Source organism: Scyliorhinus torazame, chromosome 7 (genome assembly GCF_047496885.1).
Source record: "Scyliorhinus torazame isolate Kashiwa2021f chromosome 7, sScyTor2.1, whole genome shotgun sequence".
NCBI lineage: Eukaryota > Metazoa > Chordata > Chondrichthyes > Carcharhiniformes > Scyliorhinidae > Scyliorhinus > Scyliorhinus torazame.
The window spans coordinates 108,974,139-108,996,678 of NC_092713.1; the positions used below are offsets into that span (position 1 = coordinate 108,974,139).

The 22,540-nt window shown below is 50.9% G+C and overlaps 1 protein-coding gene across 1 annotated transcript in view; it reads left to right on the forward strand.

The window, feature by feature from the left end:
• The window catches only part of LOC140426443 (testicular spindle-associated protein SHCBP1L-like), a 294,116-nt gene that overhangs the window by 203,558 nt on the left and 68,018 nt on the right, over nucleotides 1-22,540 (forward strand). Inside the window, exon 7 of the mRNA XM_072511238.1 lies at nucleotides 6,530-6,683. Within this exon, the coding sequence (XP_072367339.1) occupies nucleotides 6,530-6,683 (154 nt within the window). The remainder of the gene's footprint in view (nucleotides 1-6,529; nucleotides 6,684-22,540) is intronic.

Consider the following 22,540-nt stretch of genomic DNA (forward strand, 5'->3'; position numbering starts at 1 on the left):
CGGTCAGCGCTCCCAGACTTGCAAACGTCCCATCTACAAACAGATCTCTCAACTGTGTTACTCCTGCTCTTTGCCATGTTCCAAATCCCCCATCCATTCTCCCCGGAGCAAACCTATGATTATTTCTTATCGGGGACCACACCGAGGCTCCCGTCTTTCCCCTATGCCGTCTCCATTGCCCCCAAATTTTCAGAGTAGCCACCACCACCGGGCTTGTGGTGTATTTCTTCGGTGAGAACGGCAACGGCGCCGTCACCATGGCTTGTAGGCAAGTCCCCCTACAGGACGCCTTCTCCAATCTCTTCCACGCCGCTCCCTCCTCTTCTCCCATCCACTTACATACCATTGAGATGTTGGCGGCCCAGTAGTACTCACTCAGGCTCGGTAGTGCCAGCCCCCCACTATCCCTACTACGCTGCAAAAATCCCTTCCTCACTCTCGGGGTCTTCCCGGCCCACACAAAACTCATGATACTCTTCTCAATCCTTTTGAAAAAAGCCTTCGTGATCACCACCGGGAGGCACTGAAACACAAAGAGGAATCTCGGGAGGACCACCATTTTAACCGCTTGTACCCTCCCTGCCAGTGACAGGGATACCATGTCCCATCTCTTGAAGTCCTCCTCCATCTGTTCCACCAGCCGCGTTAAGTTTAACCTATGCAATGTACCCAATTCTTGGCTATCTGGATCCCCAAGTAGCGAAGGTCCCTTGTTACCTTCCTCAGCGGTAAGTCCTCTATTTCTCTGCTCTGCTCCCCTGGATGCACCACAAACAGCTCACTTTTCCCCATGTTCAGCTTATATCCTGAAAATTCTCCAAACTCCCCAAATATCCGCATTATCTCTGGCATCCCCTCCGCCGGGTCCGCCTCATACACCAATAAATCGTCCGCGTAAAGAGATACCCGGTGTTCCTCTCCTCCCCTAAGTACTCCCCTCCACTTCCTGGAACCCCTCAATGCTATTGCCAGGGGCTCAATCGCCAGTGCAAACAATAATGGGGACAGAGGACATCCCTGCCTCGTCCCTCTATGGAGCCGAAAATACGCAGACCCCCGTCCATTCGTGACCACGCTCGCCATCGGGGCCCTATACAGCAGCTGTACCCATCTAATATACTCATCTCCAAAGCCAAATCTCCTCAACACCTCCCACAAATAATCCCACTCCACTCTTTCAAATGCTTTCTCGGCATCCATCGCCACCAGTATCTCCGCTTCCCCCTCTGGTGGGGGCATCATCATTACCCCTAGCAGCCTCCGTATATTCGTATTCAGCTGTCTCCCCTTCACAAACCCAGTTTGGTCCTCATGGACTACCCCCGGGACACAATCCTCTATCCTCATTGCCATTACCTTGGCCAGAATCTTAGCGTCTACATTTAGGAGGGAAATAGGTCTATAGGACCCGCATTGCAGCGGGTCTTTTTCCTTCTTTAGGAGAAGCGATATCGTTGCCTCCGACATAGTCGGGGGCAGCTGTCCCCTTTCCTTCGCCTCATTAAAGGTTCTCATCTGTATCGGGGCAAGCAAGTCCACATATTTCCTATAAAATTCGACTGGAAATCCATCCGGTCCCGGAGCCTTCCCCGCCTGCATACTCCTAATTCCTTTCACTACTTCCTCTATCTCGATCTGTGCTCCCAGTCCCACCCTCTCCTGCTCCTCCACCTTAGGAAATTCCAGCCGGTCCAGGAAGCACATCATTCTCTCTTTCCCATCCGGGGGCCGAGCTTCGTATAATCTTTTATAGAATGCCTTGAACACTCCATTCACTCTCTCCGCTCCCCGCTCTATCTCTCCTTCCTCATCCCTCACTCCCCCTATTTCCCTCGCTGCTCCCCTTTTCCTCAATTGATGGGCCAGCAACCTGCTCGCCTTCTCCAAATACTCATACTGTACACCCTGTGCCTTCCTCCACTGTGCTTCTGCAGTACCCGTTGTCAGCAAGTCAAATTCTACGTGTAACCTTTGCCTTTCCCTGTACAGTCCCTCCTCCGGTGCCTCCGCATAGTGCCTGTCCACCCTCAGAAGTTCTTGCAGCAACCGCTCCCGTTCCCTACTCTCCTGCTTTCCTTTATGTGCCCATATTGATATCAGCTCCCCTCTAACCACTGCCTTCAGCGCCTCCCAGACCACTCCCACCTGGACCTCCCCGTTATCATTGAGTTCCAAGTATTTTTCAATGCACCCCCTCACCCTTAGACACACCCCTTCATCTGCCATTAGTCCCATGTCCATTCTCCAGGGTGGACACCCTTCTGTTTCCTCCCCTATCTCCAAGTCTACCCAATGTGGAGCGTGATCCGAAATGGCTATAGCCGTATACTCCGTCCCCCTCACCTTCGGGATCAACGCCCTTCCCAAAACAAAAAAGTCTATTCGCGAATAAACTTTGTGGACATAGGAGAAAAACGAAAACTCCTTACTCCTAGGTCTGCTAAATCTCCACGGGTCTACTCCTCCCATCTGCTCCATAAAATCTTTAAGCACCTTGGCTGCAGCCGGCCTCCTTCCAGTCCTGGATCTCGACCTGTCCAGCCCTGGCTCCAGCACCGTATTAAAATCTCCCCCCATTACCAACTTTCCCACCTCTAGGTCCGGGATGCGTCCTACCATGCGCCTCATAAAATTGGCATCAACCCAGTTCGGGGCATATACGTTTACCAAGACCACCGCCTCCCCCTGTAATTTGCCACTCACCATCACGTATCTGCCCCCACTATCCGCCACTATGGTCTTTGCCTCAAACATAACCCGCTTCCCCACTTCCCGTTTGATAGCGGGGCGGTTCTCAGCACTGCAGGCGCCAAGAAACACTCCGCTATACATGCCCAAAATGGGACTCTGGTTTTTGGTCGTCAAATCGTGCCCTCTAATTGTGAACTGCTTTTCTGTAATGTGTTACCGTTTCTATAAATGCGGGTCTTCTTCGTGCCCTCAGAAGGTGATGGGCTGGATTCTCTGGTTCCCCAGCCATGGGTTTCTCGGTGATGCAGCGGTAGCTGGCAGATGAATTCTATCTTCCTGCCACTTGTCAATAGGCTTTCCCATCGAAGCCACCCCAGGCCACCAGGAAACCCATGGGCGGGGGTGCGCTGCCGGCGGGAAAAATGAATTGCAACAGCTGGAGAATTCCGGCTGATGTTTTCCAATAGACACCATGCAGAATATTGAATGTTAGGAAGAGAAGGGTCTAAAATAGTAGGAGGTTTATTGGAACCTAATCACAGGTCGGCATAACATCGAGGGCCGAAGGGCCTGTACTGCGCTGTAATGTTCTATGTTCTATATTATGGACGATAAGGGAATAGTGTAGATGGGCTTTAGAGTGGTTTCACAGGTCGGCGCAACATCGAGGTCCAAAGGGCCTGTACTGCGCTGTAATGTTCTATATGTTCTATAGCCACCCCCCTGTTTTTCGCATCTAGCCCCGAATGAAACACCTGCCCACCCATCCTTTGCGTAGTCTAACCTGGTCTATAAGTTTCAAGTGCGTCTCTTGTAACATAACCACGTCTGCCTTAAGTTTCTTAAGGTGTGCGAGTACTCGTGCCCTCTTTATCGGCCCGTTCAGCCCTCTCACATTCCACGTGATCAACCGGGTTGGGGGGCTTTTTACCCCCCCCTTGTCGATTAGCCATCCCCTTTTTCCCAGCTCCTCACCCGGTTCCCACGCAGCTGTGTCCCCCCCAGGCGGTGCCCCCCGCCCACCCCACCCCATTCCGGCTCCCCCCTCTCCCCAGCAGCAGCAACCCAGTAACTCCCCCCTCCCGCTAGATCCCCCACTAGCGTAGTTACACCCCCCATGTTGCTCCCAGAAGTCAGCAAACTCTGGCCGACCTCGGCTTCCCCCCGTGACCTCAGCTCGCACCGTGCGACGCCCCCGCCTTCCTGCTTCCCTATTCCCGCCATGATTATCATAGCGCGGGAACAAAGCCCGCGCTTCCCTTTTGGCCCCGCCCCCCATGGCCAACGCCCCATCTCCTCCACCTCCCTTCCTCCCTCCACCACCACCTGTGGAAGAGAAAAAAGTTACCGCATCGCAGGATTAATAACATAAAACTCATCTTTCCCCCCCTTTTTCCCCCCTCTTCGCCCCCCATATTCGCCCCACCACTTTGTTTCAAACGTTCTTTTTTAATAACCCGGTTATTCCAGTTTTTCTTCCACAATAAAAGTCCACGCCTCATCCGCCGTCTCAAAGTAGTGGTGCCTCCCTTGATATGTGACCCACAGTCTTGCCGGTTGCAGCATTCCAAATTTTATCTTTTTGTGAAGCACCGCCTTGGCCCGATTAAAGCTCGCCCTCCTCGCCACCTCCGCACTCCAGTCTTGATATACGCGGATCACCGCGTTCTCCCACCTACTGCTCCGAGTTTTCTTTGCCCATCTAAGGACCATCTCTTTGTCCTTAAAACGGAGGAATCTCACCACTATGGCTCTAGGAATTTCTCCTGCTCTCGGTCCTCGCGCCATCACTCGGTATGCTCCCTCCACCTCCAGCGGACCCGCCGGGGCCTCCGCTCCCATTAACGAGTGCAGCATCATGCTCACATATGCCCCGACGTCTGCTCCTTCTGCACCTTCAGGAAGACCAAGAATCCTTAAATTATTCCTCCTCACGTTATTCTCCAGCACCTCCAGTCTTTCCACACATCGTTTATGGTGTGCCTCGTGTATCTCCGTCTTCACCACCAGGCCCTGTATATCGTCCTCGTTCTCGGCAGCCTTTGCCTTCACGACCCGAAGCTCCCGCTCCTGGGTCTTTTGCTCATCCTTTAGCCCTTCGATCGCCTGTAATATCGGGGCCAACAGCTCTTTCTTCATTTTATTTTTTAAGTTCTTCCACGCAACATTTCAAAAACTCTTGTTGTTCAGGGCCCCATGTTAAACTGCCACCTTCCGTCGCCATCTTGGTTCTTGCTTGCCTTCCTTGCCGCTGCTCCAAAGGATCCACTGCAATCTGGCCACTTCCCTCTCCTTTTTCCATCCGTTTCCAGGGGGGATTCCCTTCTGGTTTACCGCACAGTGCTTCTAGCCGTTAAAATTGCCGTTGGGGCTCTTATTAAGAGCCCAAAAGTCCGTTCCACCGGGAGCTGCCGAAACGTGCGACTTAGCTGGTCATTGCCGCACCCGGAAGTCCCACGCTCTGCACTCCTTCGGAACCCACAATCAAGGCAAATAGGGGGTTCTGACAGTTGGTGGCCCAAAATCCCCAGATACTCCGCCTCAGCATGCACCATGGAGAGGTCACTCCATAGTCGCCTCACAGTGACCAAAACGACACAGTGGGCAGCAAAGCACAGCAGCTGGCAAGACCTGAGATGAGACCGCAAAGAGAGAGCCAGATGCTACCAAACCAATCAGTGGCCCATTGGCACACACCTTTTGTCTCTCGAGACAGGGAGGCCAAGAAGATAACGATGTAAGCATTCAACATTGAAGACATTTCCTAATAAAACCATATAGTTATCAGGAGCAGAGGCATACCATGTAGCTGACAAGTGTAACTTTATACATAGAGCTAAAACAGACTTTTATGCATTTTGTTTCTGTGTTCGGACCTATTTCACAACAAAGAAGTGTCTTTGACATGATAAGAGTGTTTGGGGTTCCCCGATGCCCTTGGGTGGTTACCAGGGGTTCCACAGCTGGGAACGTTTGAGAAACCCTGCTATAGAGCATGAGCAACCAGCCATTATTAGGCCAGTGATTTCTCAGTAGATCTGTCTCAGAATGGCTGCAGTGCATGATTTAATGCAGCAGGAAGCTGGGTGCACAAGTTCTGGAAGGGACTTTTATCCAGGTTTCCTCAACATAAAATTTCTCTGCACTCTTCTGCACCATAATTACGCTGGAAACAGGGACGAAAGTCACCTCCACATTTTCCAAACAGAAGCATTACTTATTTTTAACAGTTCAATTTTGCAGAATTTTGAGATTCAGAACTCATCCAGCATCAATGAGCTGTTTAACTGTTGCTTTAGATTTGGAGTGACTGTCTGGTGACTATCTGCATTATCTGGAGGAGTGTGTTTGCTTTTATTAAGCATTGTCTGGGTTTGGTTCAATATGATCAACGCTCTTGTTGCAAAACAACAGTAATTTTGTGCTACCTTTATATATATAAGTAGACCATGAGGTTATGTAAAACAAGGTTATAACATATATGCGAGTGGAAAAAGATAACCTATCAATAGTGTAAAACATTTAGAGGCAGTTGCGTGAATTCTTATGTGGATGACACAATGTCCTATTTATATTTGAGGTTGATCCTCAAAGCATGAGGAAGGTTGCACACCAAAACAGATAGTCCAATGTTCTTTTTCATTTGTTCTATATGGAAATAGGCTGCTCCATTTTTTTCACTCGGACTATTTACTTTCCCACGGTATGTTTTCATTTGACCGCTTCCTTGTTTCAAGTAGGAGTGAAAATGGCAAAACATTGATCACACATCGGCATACCATCTTTCAATTTGAATGCAATTACTTATTTGGGCAACACTTATGCTTGCTTTCTGCAGGTTAAAGATTTCTCTGCTAATACACTAATTCAACAACATGACAACTTAGATGCATCCTTGGACAATTGCTTCAGTGGTGACACAGTGGTAATTTTTCCTGGAGAATATCATGCCTCAGGATTTGGAATGCTAACGGATGATATAATTATTAGAGGTATGTCTTGAAGCTATATATTCTTATTATGCCACTATTTTGATTTTATCCTAATTGGATAATCCTAATTATATAAATATGGAAGAATATTAGGTACAATCTATTTGAGAAAATTCAGCCATTGCATGGAAGGCTTCTAATTAGTATCGTCCTTAGATATATTTCTGCTCTGGTGTTGCTTCATTTGAATCTTTGTATATCATATTGTTGAGGTGTCTGTTTCTTCTAGTCAAAGCAAAACCTCTGTTAAATAAAAACATGGGAAGATCACCAGTTCAATTGTGGGAAGTTCTCAAAAATCACAATATCTGAGTGGCTTTGTCACTTGGAAGGCAGGAAATTTTAACTGTGGAATTTGAATGTTTCAATGATTGGGCAGACTGTACAGAGATTTAACATCAAAATTACTGTTGGGATGAACATTTGACGTGTTCATATACATTCCAATTTTAACACAAACATTAACTCATTTGTTTTATATATGCTAGCACGGCACCTCTGCTAAAATAACAAAGAAATGGTATATGAAGGCCATTTAAGAAAATGGAGGAATGAAAACTGCATTTTCTCACTTTTTTGCTCCACATTTAGTGCACTACATTACTTCCCAACTACTTGATCATTGAATTCTGTGTGCAGGTTAAGTGGATTGGCCGTGCTAAATTGCCCCTTAGTGTCTAAAGATGTGCAGGTTAGATGAGGTTACAGGGATAGGGTGGGGAGGTGGGCCTGGGTCGGGTGCTGTTTCAGATGGCTGGTGCAGACCCTTCTGCACTGTAGGAATTATATGGTTCTATTCTAACTGTATGGCAGGATTCCGTTCTTTGTTCAGAAGAGAAGAGACTTTCTTAAGGCCAGTTTTGAGACCAATGGGGGATTGCGGTTACTCACCGGTTATAACTGTCTTCATGTGACCACCAGCCATTATATCAGAGCAGCATATGTTTCCTTCGAAGAACAAATTTAGACTGGAGAACATGGTAACGAGACAGATTTTTAAAATAATCTTGCTTCATCAGTTGTTTCCAATCCATGGCAATTTAGATAGCGTTTCTTCTGCACTTTTTGTTTACAAAATCATCAGCATAGGTAAAATCATGAGTGGATGCATTTTCAATCGTTAGTATTCCTGAACGTGTCAAACACTCCTGACTCATTGCAGATGATTTTTCACTCTTTTCAAAACAGAGAAAGAATGTTCACTGGAAGTATTTGTGACAGGTATTGTTAAAAATATTTTCAGAATGGTTTCCACATTTGGAACGGTTGTCTGAAAATTATCACATACAAGTTTGTACAAAATCAGCTGATGATCTCGAAGCATAGAGCTAATCATTATCGATGAAATTAATGAATTGTTTCACTTCACCTTCAAAAGGATTTGTGTCTCTGTCCTCCCAGTAGAATTCAATTATCTCTTGCTGCAGCTATTCTTAGCATTCTCATCCAAAGGTTTGTTGAAAAGCACGCAAGATAATTCAACAGTTTTCTTCTGAGATTCACTTCTGCTCTGCTATTGCACCAGTATTGTGTCACAAATAGCATTGACATTCTCAACGATGACTTTCTTTTTTCTAAAGTGATTTCATGATCTTTAGCTTCATCAAAAAATAACTTTCTGTGTCTTGTGCACTTCTCATTATCAGAGGGACCTGTTTGTTAATGTTAGTGTCTCTGCTTCCACTGAAGTATTGACATTTTGAACTTCCATGACAAAACTTCTAACTGAGGCTAACAATTGTGAAGCATTCAATAAAGTTGTTTCAACATTTTGCAATGATTTGCTGACGGGATTAATTCTGTCACATGTGCTTTCTCCGATTTTGATGTGACTGTGTCTGATAAGCATTCCTTCATATCGACAGAGTTCAGTCTCAAAGCCAAAACAACATCTGCACAAGTGGACCACCTGGTGTAACAAATTCAATTTTTGATGACCAAACTTAAATTTGCAATGATTTCCAAACAGTTGTATTCAAGCACTCAAAAGTGTGGGATTGTAGCTGGATAAAATAGAGAAATTGTTCGACAACTTCACTATCACTGGTCACATATCTTAAAGTTAATGTTAATTAGTCCACATGACTCAGATCTGTGATGAATCAACTATTATGGAATAGTATTTGGCGTCTTTTACTTTATTATTGAATTGATTTCTGAGCCGCTCTGCCATTATAGTGATGAAGTGATCGTAGATTCTATGCAATAGAAAGTTGGCCTTCCTTGAACCACAATATTGACAACTTTTCAAATGCTCTTTACAAGTCAGATACACTAAGATATTCAAGGCATGCTAAAAAAGGCGGCTAAAGATTCTAATCACAGTCACAGCTCTTCTCTTTCCATGAATAGACACATGCCCTTCCAGGTGAGTGTTACAACTGTAATCTTTTTCATTACCCCTGTCTGGATTGCTCTCCAGCTTCCAGACAGTGGTCTTTTTCCTGGGGGGGAGAGGTGGGGGGGGTGTCTATTTTATTTTAGAAAATATTTTATTGAAGCATTTGAAATTTTCACAGTTTAACACATTAACATTTCTTAAACAACCGCGTGGGCCGACACATGGCAAAAAAACACCCCAAAAACACAATGTCCCCAACTTCCAACTGCCCTATTTCCTAACTACCCGTTTACTGAGTTCCCTGTCCTTATCTAACACTGCCATGCCTCCTATTTTCTTCTCCACCCCTTCTCCCCCCCCCCCCCCTCCCTTACTGCTGATGTTCAATTTTCTTTGAAGAAGTCGATGAACGGTAGCCATCTCTGGGCGAACCCCTGAGTTGATCCTTGATGCGACCATCAATTCACCCGAAACCAGGAGTAGAAGTAAACTGTGGCTTTAATCAACTAGAACAGTGCCTGCCTGCGACTGATCTGTTAGTGGGAGCCGCCTACAGGGCGACTGCTCTTTATACCTCCCCTCAAGGGGTGGAGCCAGGGGCAGAGCTCACACAGGCCCCAACATGCTGCATCATAGGTAATACCTTACAATGGACCATAGGTGGAGCCCACATGGGCAACAGCGTAATACAGATATGCACATGGTGAATTGTTATAGCAATACATTCACCACAATCCTCTCAAGCGAACTTGATTTTTTTTTCCAGCCTGAGAAACCCTGCCATATCGCTGACCCACACACCCGACTTCGGCGGCTCCAAGTCCCTCCATCCCAGCAAAATCCATTTCCGGGCCACCAGGGAGGAGAAGGCCTGGACATCGGCCTCCGTCCCCCCCATTGCCCCCCAGATCATCCGATACCCCAAATATTGCCAGTTCTGGACTCGGGGTTACCCTCCCTTCCAGGACTTCTGACATAACGTCTGCAAATCCCTGCCAGAATCCCCTCATCTTTGGACATGCCCAGAACCTATGCACATGGTTAGCCGGACTACCCCACACCGCCCACACCTACCCTCCACCTCCTCAAAGAACCCGCTCATCCGGGCTACCATAATGTGGGCCCTGTCGACCACTTTGAACTGGATCAGGCTAAGTATGGCACAGGACGAAAATGAATTAACTCTTTTCAAGGCTTTTTCCCACTTTTCCATTTCCAGCTCTCTTTCTAGCTCCTCTTCCCCCTTCCGCTTCACCTCCCTGATCGGGGCCCCCTCCCACTCCATCAATTCCTTGTATATCTCCGAAATCCTCCCCTCTCCAACCCCCATTTTTGACATCACCTTATCCTGTAGTCCCTCAGGGGGAGGCGAGGGAAGCTTGGAACCTGCCTCCGGACCTGAAGATATCGAAACCCATTCCCACCTGGTAGCTCAAACTCCTCCTCTAGTGCCTCCAAGGTCGGAAAGCCCTCCTGGATAAATAAATCTCCAAATCTCTCATTCCCTGCCTGCTGCCATCTCCTGAAGCCCCCATCCAGCCTCCCCGGGATAAACAGGTGATTGTTACAGATCGGAGACCACACTGACTCCAATCCCATGTGCTGCCTCCATTGCCCCCACACCCTTAGGGCTGCCACGGGGCTTGTAGAGTACCGAGCCGGCGAAAACGGCAGGTGCGCCGTTAGTAAAGCCTCTAAACTCATGCCCTTACAGGGTGCCGTTTCCACTCGCTCCCAGGCCGACACCTCCCCCACTACCCACTTCCTGACCATCAATATGTTGGCCGCCCAGTAATAATTAATGAAGCTCGGGAGGGCCAGGCCCCCCTCCACGCGACCCCGCTCCAGGAGTGCCCTCTTTACTCTCGGGGTTTTCCCCGCCCACACAAAACCTGTAATTGCCACATTTATTTTTCTAAAAAAAGCCTTTGGGACAAAAATCGGAAGGCATTGAAAAAAGAAAAGCAGTCTTGGGAGGACTTACACCTTCACCGTCTGGACCCTTCCCGCTAGCGTCAGCGGGAGCATGTCCCATCTATGGAAATTCCTTTTCATTTGGTCGACCGCTTTGCCCAAATTTAACATGTGGAGCTGCCCCCACTCTTTAGCCACGTGAATCCCTAAATATCTGAAACTCCCACCACCACTTTAAAAGGTAACTCCCTCAGTCTCCTTTCCTGCCCTGTGCCTGGATCACAAATATCTCGCTCTTTCCCATATTCAGCTTGTAGCCTGAAAATCGCCCGAATTCTCCCAGTATCTCCATGATTTTGGAAATTCCCCCCACCGGGTCTGTAACATAAAGCAACAAGTCAGCCGCATAAAGAGAAACCCTGTGCCCCTCCACCCCCCCTCACTATTCCCCGCCACGCACTCGATGCTCTAAGGGTCATTGCTAAAGGCTCTATGGCCAGGGCAAACAGTAATGGGGAGAGCGGGCATCCCTGCCTTGTCCCTCTCCCGAGATTAAAATATTCTGACCGGGTTCGGTTGGTTCTCACATTTGCCACCGGGGCCTGATGCAAGAGCCGGACCCAGTCCACAAATCCCTGCCCGAACCCAAACCTGCCTAAAATATCCCAGAAGTATGTCCACTCGGTCGAAAGCTATCTCCGCATCCATGGCTACTACCGCCTCAGCCTTACGCCCCTCGGCTGGCATCATTATAACATTGAAAAGCCGTCTAATATTAGACGTCAGGTGCCTGCCCTTCACAAACCCCGTCTGATCCTCACCTATTACGTCCGCGACACAATCCTCTATTCTGGTGGCCAAGATCTTTGCCAATAATTTAGCATCTACATTTAAAAGGGAAATTGGTCTGTACGATCCACAGCTCTCTGGGTCCTTGTCTCGCTTCAGGATGAGAGATTGATGCCTGTGATAGCATTGGGGGAAGCACTCCCAACTCCTTGGATTCATTGAAAGCCTTGACTAACAGCGGTCCCACTAGCCCCCAAAACCTTTTATAAAATTCCACTGGGAATCTGTCAGGTCCCGGGGCCTTACCCGATTGCATTGCCCACAATTCGTCTATCACTTCACCGAGCCCAATTGGGCCCCCCAAGACTTCCACCAGCTCCTCATCTACCTTCAGGAACTCTAGCCTCTCCAGGAATTGGTTCATTCCCTCCTCCCCCGCAGGGGGTTCCGACTCGTATAAAACGGCTACAAAATTCAGGGAACACCGCATTAACCGCCCCGGGTCCCTCACTACTTTCCCCCTCACATCCTTAATTTTCCCTATCTCTCTCGCCGCCTCCTGCTTCCTCAGCTGATGTATCAACATCCTGCTAGCTTTCTTCCCATATTCATACACTTTTACCCTCCTCAGCTGTCCCTCCGCCTTACCTGTGGAAAGGAGCCCAAATTCTATTTGGAGTCTCTGACGCTCCTTTAGGAGCTCCTCATTCGGAGACTCCGCATATCTCCTATCCACATGTAAGATTTCTCCTACTAGCCTATCAAGCTCCGCCCGTTCAGCCCTCTCCCTATGGTCCCGAATCGAAATATATTCCCCTCTGATGACCGCTTTCAATGCCTCCCACACCACGCCAGCCGCGGTCTCTCCCGTGTCATTGGTTTTTATATACCCCCGAATCGCCTCCCTCACTCGTTCACATATCTTATTGTCTGCTAATAACCCTACATCTAGCCTCCACTGTGGGTGCTGAGAGTTTCCTGTGTTCACCTGTAGGTATAGCCAATGTGGCGCATGGTCCGATACAACTACATGGGAGTAGAATGAATATTCCTTGCTCCTTGGCTTCTCAAATCTCCACGGATCAGCACCTCCCATGTGCTCCATGAACCCCCACAGCTCTTTCGCCATTTCTGATACCTTCCCCGACCTAGAACTTGACCAGTCCACCCGAGGATCTAAGACCGTGTTAAAATCACCCCCCATGATCAACCGGTGCGATTTGCGGTCCGGGATTTTTCCCAGCATCTTCCTAACAAACGCGACGTCGTCCCAGTTTGTGGCATATATATTCACCAGCACCACTGCCATTCCCTCCAGTTTCCCGCTCACCATGATAAACCTGCCTCTCGGGTCTGTCACCATTTTCCCCACCTCAAACCCCACCCTTTTGTTAATCAGGATGGCTACCCCCCCTTGTTTTAAAGTCCAATCCTGAATGGAACACCTGTCCGACCCATTCTTTTTCAGTCTAAATTGATCCCTCAGCTTCAAGTGTGTCTCCTGTAACATGGGCACGTCCGCCTATAACTGTCTCAAGTGTGCGAACGCACGGGCCCTCTTGACAGTCCCATTCAGGCCACGAACATTCCACGTAACCAGTCTGGTCGAAGGGGCTCTTTCCCCCCCTCCCCTGTCGATCAGCCATGACCTTTCCTAGGCCAGCCCTTAGCCCATGGCCCGCAACTCCCCAGATCCGCCCCTTGGCGACAACCGCCATCTAGTCTCCATCTCCAGCCTCCTGGAAGTCCCCTAATCGTCAGCAGTACCCCCCCCCCTCCCCCCTCCCCTCCCCCCACTCCCTCCGCACTGTGGTAAACGCCACTAGTAACACATTGCATGTATTACGGTTCCGCCACTGTATAACAGGTACCACAGCAAATCCCAGCCTGCTGGCTCCTCCCAGCAGGCGATGTATAATAGTGTATGCTCTCCTGCGCTGCTCCCATTCTGGTTCCAGCTGCAGGAGGCACAACATCTTGTGCTATAAAGCCTCGATTGTTTCACCATTCTCGTCTCGTGGTAATTGACGGTACATCAATTTATTGCACAAGATTTTAAAAGATGAACATCTTAATCAAGCCTGATCGCCTGGAGCTGAGCCTTCACGCAGCCAACGCCATGTCCACCTTCGAGCACTGGCTAGCCTGCTTTGAAGGCTACCTCAGAACAGCCACTGAAGAACTCTCGGATCCACAGAAGATCCAAGTCCTCTACTCACGGGTGAGCCCTAAAGTTTTTCCCCTCATCCGGGATGCGCCCACCTACACAGAAGCGATGACGCTACTAAAGGGACACTACATTGAGCCGGTGAATCAAGTGTACACCAGGCACCTCCTGGCCACGAGACGGCAACTCCCGGGGGAGACTCTGGAGGATTACTTGCGGACTCTACAGATTCTCGGTAGGAACTGTGACTGCCAGGCAGTTTCGGTAGTCCAACACACCGAACTACTAATCAGAGACGCTTATGTCACGGGCATTAAGTCTACGTACGTTCGACAGAGACTATTGGAAGGGGGTACGCTCGATCTTGGTGAGACTGTGCAGCTTGCTAATTCCACAGAAGTGGCCTCCCGTAATCTGGAGGCCTACACCTCCGACCGTGCGGCACCCTCGTGGGCATCGTGGGCCCCACCAGCTGCCGACTCGAGTACACCACAAGCCTGCGCCGCGCGGCAGCCAGCCAACTCCGGAGGGCCCAAATGTTATTTTTGTGGCCAGAGCAAACATCCCAGGCAGCGCTGCCCGGCGCGGAGCGCAACCTTCAACGGGTGCGGGAAGAAGGGCCACTTTGTTTCCGTTTGCCAGGCCCGGTCGGTCGCCGCTGTTTCCAGGCCCGACATTGCTACACCCCCCACGTGTGATCCAGGGGTGCCGCCATCTTCTCCACCACAGGCCACGTGTGGCCCGAGGGCACCACCATCTTTGATGCCGCCCGCCATGTGCGCCCCGTGGGCGCTGCCATCTTCGGCGCCATTTTGGAACGCGCCTCAGGACCCCTGTTCACCTGGCCGTTCGCTGCCCGCTGATACCTCCGCCACCGCTGATCACAACGCAAACCTCTAAAAATTCCTCCATACTGCCAAACTCCTTAACCTCACCTACGATAAGGAGAAATGCGTGTTCCGCACCAACCGCTTAGTCATCCTTGGCTATGTAGTGGAAAATGGAGTCCGAGGGCCCGACCCTGACCGCATGCGCCCCCTCCTGGAACTCCCTCTCCTCCACTGCCCCAAGGCCCTGAAACAATGCCTGGGGTTTTTCTCATATTACGCCCAGTGGGTCCCTAATTATGCGCGCAAGGCCTGCCCACTCATCAAGTCCACAGTTTTTCCACTGGCCAGGCCTTCAACCACATCAAGGCGGACATCGCCATGGCCACGATGCACGCAGTTGACAAGACCCTCCCCTTTCAGATGGAGAGCGATGCATCAGACGTAGCTCTGGCCGCCACCCTCAACCAGGCGGGCAGACCCGTGGCTTTCTTTTCCTGCACCCTCCATGCCTCCGTAATTCGGCACTCGTCTGTCGAAAAGGAGGCCCAAGCCATTGTGGAAGTTGTGCGACATTGGCGGCATTACCTAGCCGGCAGGAGATTCACTCTCCTCACTGACCAACGATCGGTTGCCTTCATGTTTAACAATACGCAGCGGGGCAAGATCAAAAACGACAAGATCTTGAGGTGGAGGATCGAGCTCTCCACCCATAACTATGAGATGTGGGGCGGGATTCTCCGACCCCCCGCCGGGTCGGAGAATCGCCGGGGGCTGGCGTGAATCCGGCCCCGCCGGTTGCCGAATTCTCCGGCACCGGAGATTCAGCGGGGGCGGGAATCGCGCCGGTTGGCGCCCCCCCCCCCCCCCCGGCGATTCTCCGGCCCGGGTGGGCCGAAGTCCCGCTACTGGAATGCCTGTCCCGCCGGCGTGGATTAAACCACCTCTCTTATCGGCAGGACAAGGTAGCGCGGGCGGGCTCCGGGGTCCTGGGGGGGGGGGGGGCGCGGGGAGATCTGGCCCTGGGGGGTGCCTCCACGGTGGCATGGCCCGCGATCGGGTCCCACCAATCCGCGGGCGGGCCTGTGCCGTGGGGGCACTCTTTTCCTTCCGCCTCCGCCATGGCCTCCACCATGGCGGAGGCGGAAGAGACCCCCTCTACTGCGCATGCGCGGGGATGCCGTGAGCAGCCGCTGACGCTCCCGCACATGCACCGCCCGGCAATGTCATTTCCGTTCCAGCTGGCGGGGCACCAAAGGCCTTTCCCGCCAGCTGGCGGGGCGGAAATCAGTCCGGCGCGGGCCTAGCCCCTCAAGGTTAGGGCTCGGCCGCTCAAGATGCGGAGGATTCCGCACCTTTGGGGCGGCGTGATGCTGGACTGATTTGCGCCGTTTTTGGCGCCGGTCGGCGGACATCGCGCCGATTACGGAGAATTTTGCCCCTTTGTATCGCCCAGGGAAGCTCAATGAGCCCCCAGATGCCCTGTCCCGCTGTACATGTGCCAGCAGACAAGTGAACCGACTCCGGGCTCTCCACAATGACCTCTGCCACCCAGGGGTCACTCGGTTCTTCCATTTTGTCAGGGCCCGCAACCTGCCCTACTCCATTGAGGAGGTCAGGACCGTAACCAGAAACTGCCAAGTCTGCCCAGAGTGCAAGCCGCACTTCTACCGGCCAGATAGAGCGCCTTTGAGCGCCTCAGCGTGGACTTTAAAGGGCCCCTACCCTCCACCAACCTCAACGTGTACTTCCTCAATGTAATTGATGTGTACTCCCGGTTTCCTTTCGCCATCCCATGCCCCGACATGACTTCTGCCACGGTCATCAAGGCCCTGCACAGCATCTTCACCCTGATCGGTTTCCCCACCTACATCCACAGCGATCGGGGATCCTCCTTCATGAGTGATGAGCTGCGTCAGTTCCTGCTCAGCAGGACGACCAGCTACAACCCCCGGGGAAACGGGCAGATGGAGAGGGAGAACGGGACGGTCTGGAAGGCCGTCCTGCTGGCCCTTCAGTCTAAAAATCTCCCTGTCTCCCGCTGGCAGGAGGTCCTCCCCGACGTGCTCCACTCCATCCGGTCGCTCCTTTGCACCGCTACTAATGAGACCCCTCACGAACGTGTGTTTGCCTTTCCTAGGAATTCCACCTCCGGGGTCTCGCTCCCAACATGGCTGACAGTTCCTGGACCCGTTCTCCTCCGGAACCATGTGCGGAGCCATAAATCGGATCCCTTGGTTGAAAAAGTCCACCTCCTCCATGCAAACCCGCAGTACGCCTACATGGCACACCCCGACGGGCGACAGGGCACAGTCTCCCTCCGGGACCTGGCACCCGCTGGGTCCCCACCCACAACCCCCGACCTGCTCCCCGCCCCCCCCCCGGTTGCCTCGTACACCCCTGCGCCACCCACCCTCCCACCAGCGAACCTCACTGCAGCCCCCAGCCCAGCAGGATCCGTCCCCCCACTGGATCCACTAAGGGGTGACGAAGGAGAGGACAACACACTCCCGGAGTCGCAGGTGATCACATCGGCGCCCACACCACCACCAGGACTGAGGCGATCGCAGCGGAGGGTCAGAGCCCCCGACAGTCTCAATCTGTAATGTTTTCTTCACCCCCGCCGGACTTCTTTTAAACAGGGAGTGAATGTGGTAAACACCACTGGCAACACATTGCATGTATACGGTACTGCCACTGTATTACAGGTACCACAGTAAATCCCAGCCTGCTGGCTCCTCCCAGCAGGCGATGTATAAAAGTGTATGCTCTCCTGCGCTGCCCCCATTCTGGTTCCAGTTGCAGGAGGCACAACATCTTGTGCAATAAAGCCTCGATTGTTTCACCATTCTCGCCTCGTGGTAATTGACGATACATCACCCACCCTACCTCGTTACTTTTCAGCTCGCGCCCCACTTCGCTTCCGTGAACTAGCCTTACCAGCTAGCCTCGCAGCTCCACCCCCGATGCCTAAAAGTCTACCGGCTGCTGGATCTTTACACCCCAGCTCTTAACATAAGTTTTCAAAACAATAACACCAAGCGCAAAAAGGAAACACACCATCCACTTCCTGGGCGAGATTTTCTGACCCCCCGCTGGGTCGGAGAATCGCCGGGGGCTGCCGTGTATCCCGCCTCCGCCGGTTGCCGAAGTCTCCGGCACCGGATATTCGGCGGGGGCGGGTATCGCGCCGCGCTGGTTGGCGGGCCCCCCCGCTCGATTCTCCGGCCCGGATGGGCCGAAGTCCCGCCGCTAAAATGCCTGTCCCGCCGGCGTAAATTAAAACACCTACCTTACCGGCGGGACAAGGCGGTGTGGGTGGGCTCCGGGGTCCTGGGGGGGACGCAGGGCGATCTGGCCCCGGGGGGTGCCTCCACAGTGGCCTGGCCCGCGATCGGGGCCCACCGATCCGCGGGCGGGCCTGTGCCGTGGGGGCACTCTTTCCCTTCCGCCTCCGCCACAGTCTCCACCATGGCGGAGGCAGAAGAGACTCCCTCCACTGCGCATGCGCGGGATGCCGTCAGCGGCCGCTGACGCTCCTGCGCATGCGCCGCCCGGAGATGTTATTTCCGCGCCAGCTGGCGGGGCACCAAAGGCCTTTTCCGCCAGCTGACGGGGCGGAAATTCGTCCGGCGCCGGCCTAGCCCCTTAAGGTTGGGGCTCGGCCCCCAAAGATGCGGAGCATTCCCCACCTTTGGGGCGGCGTAATGCCCGTCTGATTTGCGCCGTTTTGGGCGCCAGTCGGCGGACATCGCGCCGTTTCCGGAGAATTTCGCCCCAGGTCTGAGCTCAACAGCCCTCTACAACATCTTATCAATCCCATCACCTTCAAACAGAGCCCCAAACAATGGAAGTGTAAACAAACAGGATAAATGGAGAGACAGAAAAAATTATGCATGTAAATCTCAAACAGATGTCTTTCCCTCCTAGATCATCTTAATTTGAAAACTTTTCTTCACCCCCCTCCATTCTTTTTTTAAAATTTGCCCTTTTTTTACAAACACAAACAAAAAGGAAAAAACTGTACCTTAGTTCGATAACTCAAGAAAAAAAACCTTCTCTTCCCGGTCATCCCAACTCAAGTTAGAGTGCACCACAGAACTTTTTGATTTAAATCGCTACCGACTAGTTTTCTCTTTCTATTAAGTCCTTATGAGACCCCCAGGTTGTTGTCTTTCATAAAGTCCGCCACCTCTTCCGGCGAGCCAAAATATAGTTTCCGTTCCTCGTAAGTTACCCAAAAACGGGCCGGGTAGAGAAGTCCAAATTTGATTCCCTTCACATACAGCGCTGCTTTAACTTTATTAAAACTCGCCCTCCTCTTAGCAAGTTCTGCTCCCAAGTCTTGGTAGACCCAGATCTCAGCTTCTTCCCATACGAACCGTTTCGTCCCCCTAGCACATCTCATGATGCGTTCCTTGTCCAGGAATCGGTGTAGTCTCACCACCAACGCCCTCGGGGGCTCACGACCCTGGGGCTTGCGCATAAGTGCCCTGTGAGCCCGGTGCCCCTCCAACGGCCTCTCGTATGCCTCTGCCGCCATCATTTTCTCAAACATCTTCACAAAGAACAAAGAAATGTACAGCACAGGAACAGGCCCTTAGGCCCGCCAAGCCCGTGCCGACCATGCTGCCCGACTAAACTACAATCTTCTACACTTCCTGGGTCCGTATCCCTCTATTCCCATCCTATTCATGTATTTGTCAAGATGCCCCTTAAATGTCACTATCGTCCCTGCTTCCACCACCTCCTCCGGTAGCGAGTTCCAGGCACCCACTACCCTCTGCGTAAAAAACTTGCCTCGTACATCTACTCTAAACCTTGCCCCTCTCACCTTAAACCTATGCCCCCTAGTAATTGACCCCTCTACCCTGGGGAACAGCCTCTGACTAACAACTCTGTCTATGCCCCTCATAATTTTGTAGAACTCTATCAGGTCTCCCCTCAACCTCCTTCGTTCCAGTGAGAACAAACCGAGTTTATTCAACCGCTCCTCATAGCTAATGCCCTCCATACCAGGCAACATTCTGGTAAATCTCTTCTGCATCCTCTCTAAAGCCTCCACATCCTTCTGGTAGTGTGGCGACCAGAATTGAACACTATACTCCAAGTGTGGCCTAACTAAGGTTCTATACAGCTGCAACATGACTTGCCAATTCTTATACTCAATGCCCCGGCCAATGAAGGCAAGCATGCCGTATGCCTTCTTGACTACCTTCTCCACCTGTGTTGCCCCTTTCAATGACCTGTGGACCTGTACTCCTTGATCTCTTTGACTTTCAATACTCTTGAGGGTTCTACCATTCACTGTATATTCCCTACCTGCATTAGACCTTCCAAAATGCATTACCTCACATTTGTCCGGATTAAACTCCATCTGCCCTCTCTCCGCCCAAGTCTCCAAACAATCTAAATCCTGCTGTATCCTCTGACAGTCCTCATCTCTATCCGCAATTCCACCAACCTTTGTGTTGTCTGCAAACTTAGTAATCAGACCAGTTACATTTTCCTCCAAATCATTTATATATACTACAAAGAGCAAAGGTCCCAGCACTGATCCCTGTGGAACACCACTGGTCACAGCCCTCCAATTAGAAAAGCATCCTTCCATTGCTACTCTCTGCCTTCTATGACCTAGCCAGTTCTGTATCCACCTTGCCAGCTCCCCCCTGATCCCGTGTGACTTCACCTTTTGTACTAGTCTACCATGAGGGACCTTGTCAAAGGCCTTACTGAAGTCCATATAGACAACATCCACTGCCCTACCTGCATCAATCATCTTAGTGACCTCCTCGAAAAACTCTATCAAGTTAGTGAGACACGCCCTCCCCTTCACAAAACCATGCTGCCTCTCACTAATACGTCCATTTGCTTCCAAATGGGAGTAGATCCTGTCTCGAAGAATTCTCTATAGGAATTTCCCTACCACTGAAGTAAGGCTCACTGGCCTGTAGTTCCCTGGATTATCCTTGCTACCCTTCTTAAACAGAGGAACAACATTGGCTATTCTCCAGTCCTCCGGGACATCCCCTGAAGACAGTGAGGATCCTAAGATTTCTGTCAAGGCCTCAGCAATTTCCTCTCCAGCCTCCTTCAGTATTCTGGGGTAGATCCCATCAGGCCCTGGGGACTTATCTACCTTAATATTTTTTAAGACACCCAACACCTCGTCTTTTTGGATCTCAATGTGACCCAGGCTATCTACACACCCTTCTCCAGACTCAACATCTACCAATTTCTTCTCTTTGGTGAATACTGATGCAAAGTATTCATTTAGTACCTCGCCCATTTCTTCTGGCTCCACACATAGATTCCCTTGCCTATCCTTCAGTGGGCCAACCCTTTCCCTGGCTACCCGCTTGCTTTTTATGTACGTGTAAAAAGCCTTGGGATTTTCCTTAACCCTATTTGCCAATGACTTTTCGTGACCCCTTCTAGCCCTCCTGACTCCTTGCTTAAGTTCCTTCCTACTTTCCTTATATTCCACGCAGGCTTCGTCTGTTCCCAGCCTTTTATCCCTGACAAATGCCTCCTTTTTCTTTTTGACGAGGCCTACAATATCTCTCGTTATCCAAGGTTCCCGAAAATTGCCGTATTTATCCTTCTTCCTCACAGGAACATGCCGGTCCTGAATTCCTTTCAACTGACACTTGAAAGCCTCCCACATGTCAGATGTTGATTTGCCCTCAAACATCCGCTCCCAATCTATGTTCTTCAGTTCCCGCCTAATATTGTTATAATTAGCCTTCCCCCAATTTAGCACATTCATCCTAGGACCACGCTTATCCTTGTCCACCAGTACTTTAAAACTTATTGAATTGTGGTCACTGTTACCGAAATGCTCCCCTACTGAAACATCTACCACCTGGCCGGGCTCATTCCCCAACACCAGGTGCAGTACCGCCCCTTCCCTAGTTGGACTGTCTACATATTGTTTTAAGAAGCCCTCCTGGATGCTCCTTACAAACTCCGCCCCGTCTAAGCCCCTGGCACTAAGTGAGTCCCAGTCAATATTGGGGAAGTTGAAGTCTCCCGTCACCACAACCCTGTTGTTTTTACTCTTTTCCAAAATCTGTCTACCTATCTGCTCCTCTATCTCCCGCTGGCTGTTGGGAGGCCTGTAGTAAACCGCCAACATTGTGACTGCACCCTCCTTATTCCTGATCTCTACCCATATAGCCTCACTGCCCTCTGAGGTGTCCTCCCGCAGTACAGCTGTGATATTCTCCCGAACCAGTAGCGCAACTCCGCCTCCCCTTTTACATCCCCCTCTATCCCGCCTGAAACATCTAAATCCTGGAACGTTTAGCTGCCAATCCTGCCCTTCCCTCAACCAGGTCTCTGTAATGGCAACAACATCATAGTTCCAAGTACTAATCCAAGCTCTAAGTTCATCTGCCTTACCCGTAATACTTCTTGCATTAAAACATATGCACTTCAGGCCACCAGACCCGCTGTGTTCAGCAACTTCTCCCTGTCTGCTCTGCCTCAGAGCCCCACTGTCCCTATTCCCTAGTTCTCCCTCAATGCTCTCACCTTCTGACCTATTGCTCCCGTGCCCACCCCCCTGCCATACTAGTTTAAACCCTCCCGTGTGACACTAGCAAACCTCGCGGCCAGGATATTTATGCCTCTCCGGTTTAGATGCAACCCGTCCTTCTTATATAGGTCACACCTGCCCCGGAAGAGCTCCCAGTGGCCCAGATAACGGAAACCCTCCCTCCTACACCAGCTGTTTAGATGCAACCCGTCCTTCTTATATAGGTCACACTGCCTATGACTTTTCAATGACCCACGTGTTTAGCTGCTCTATCTTCCT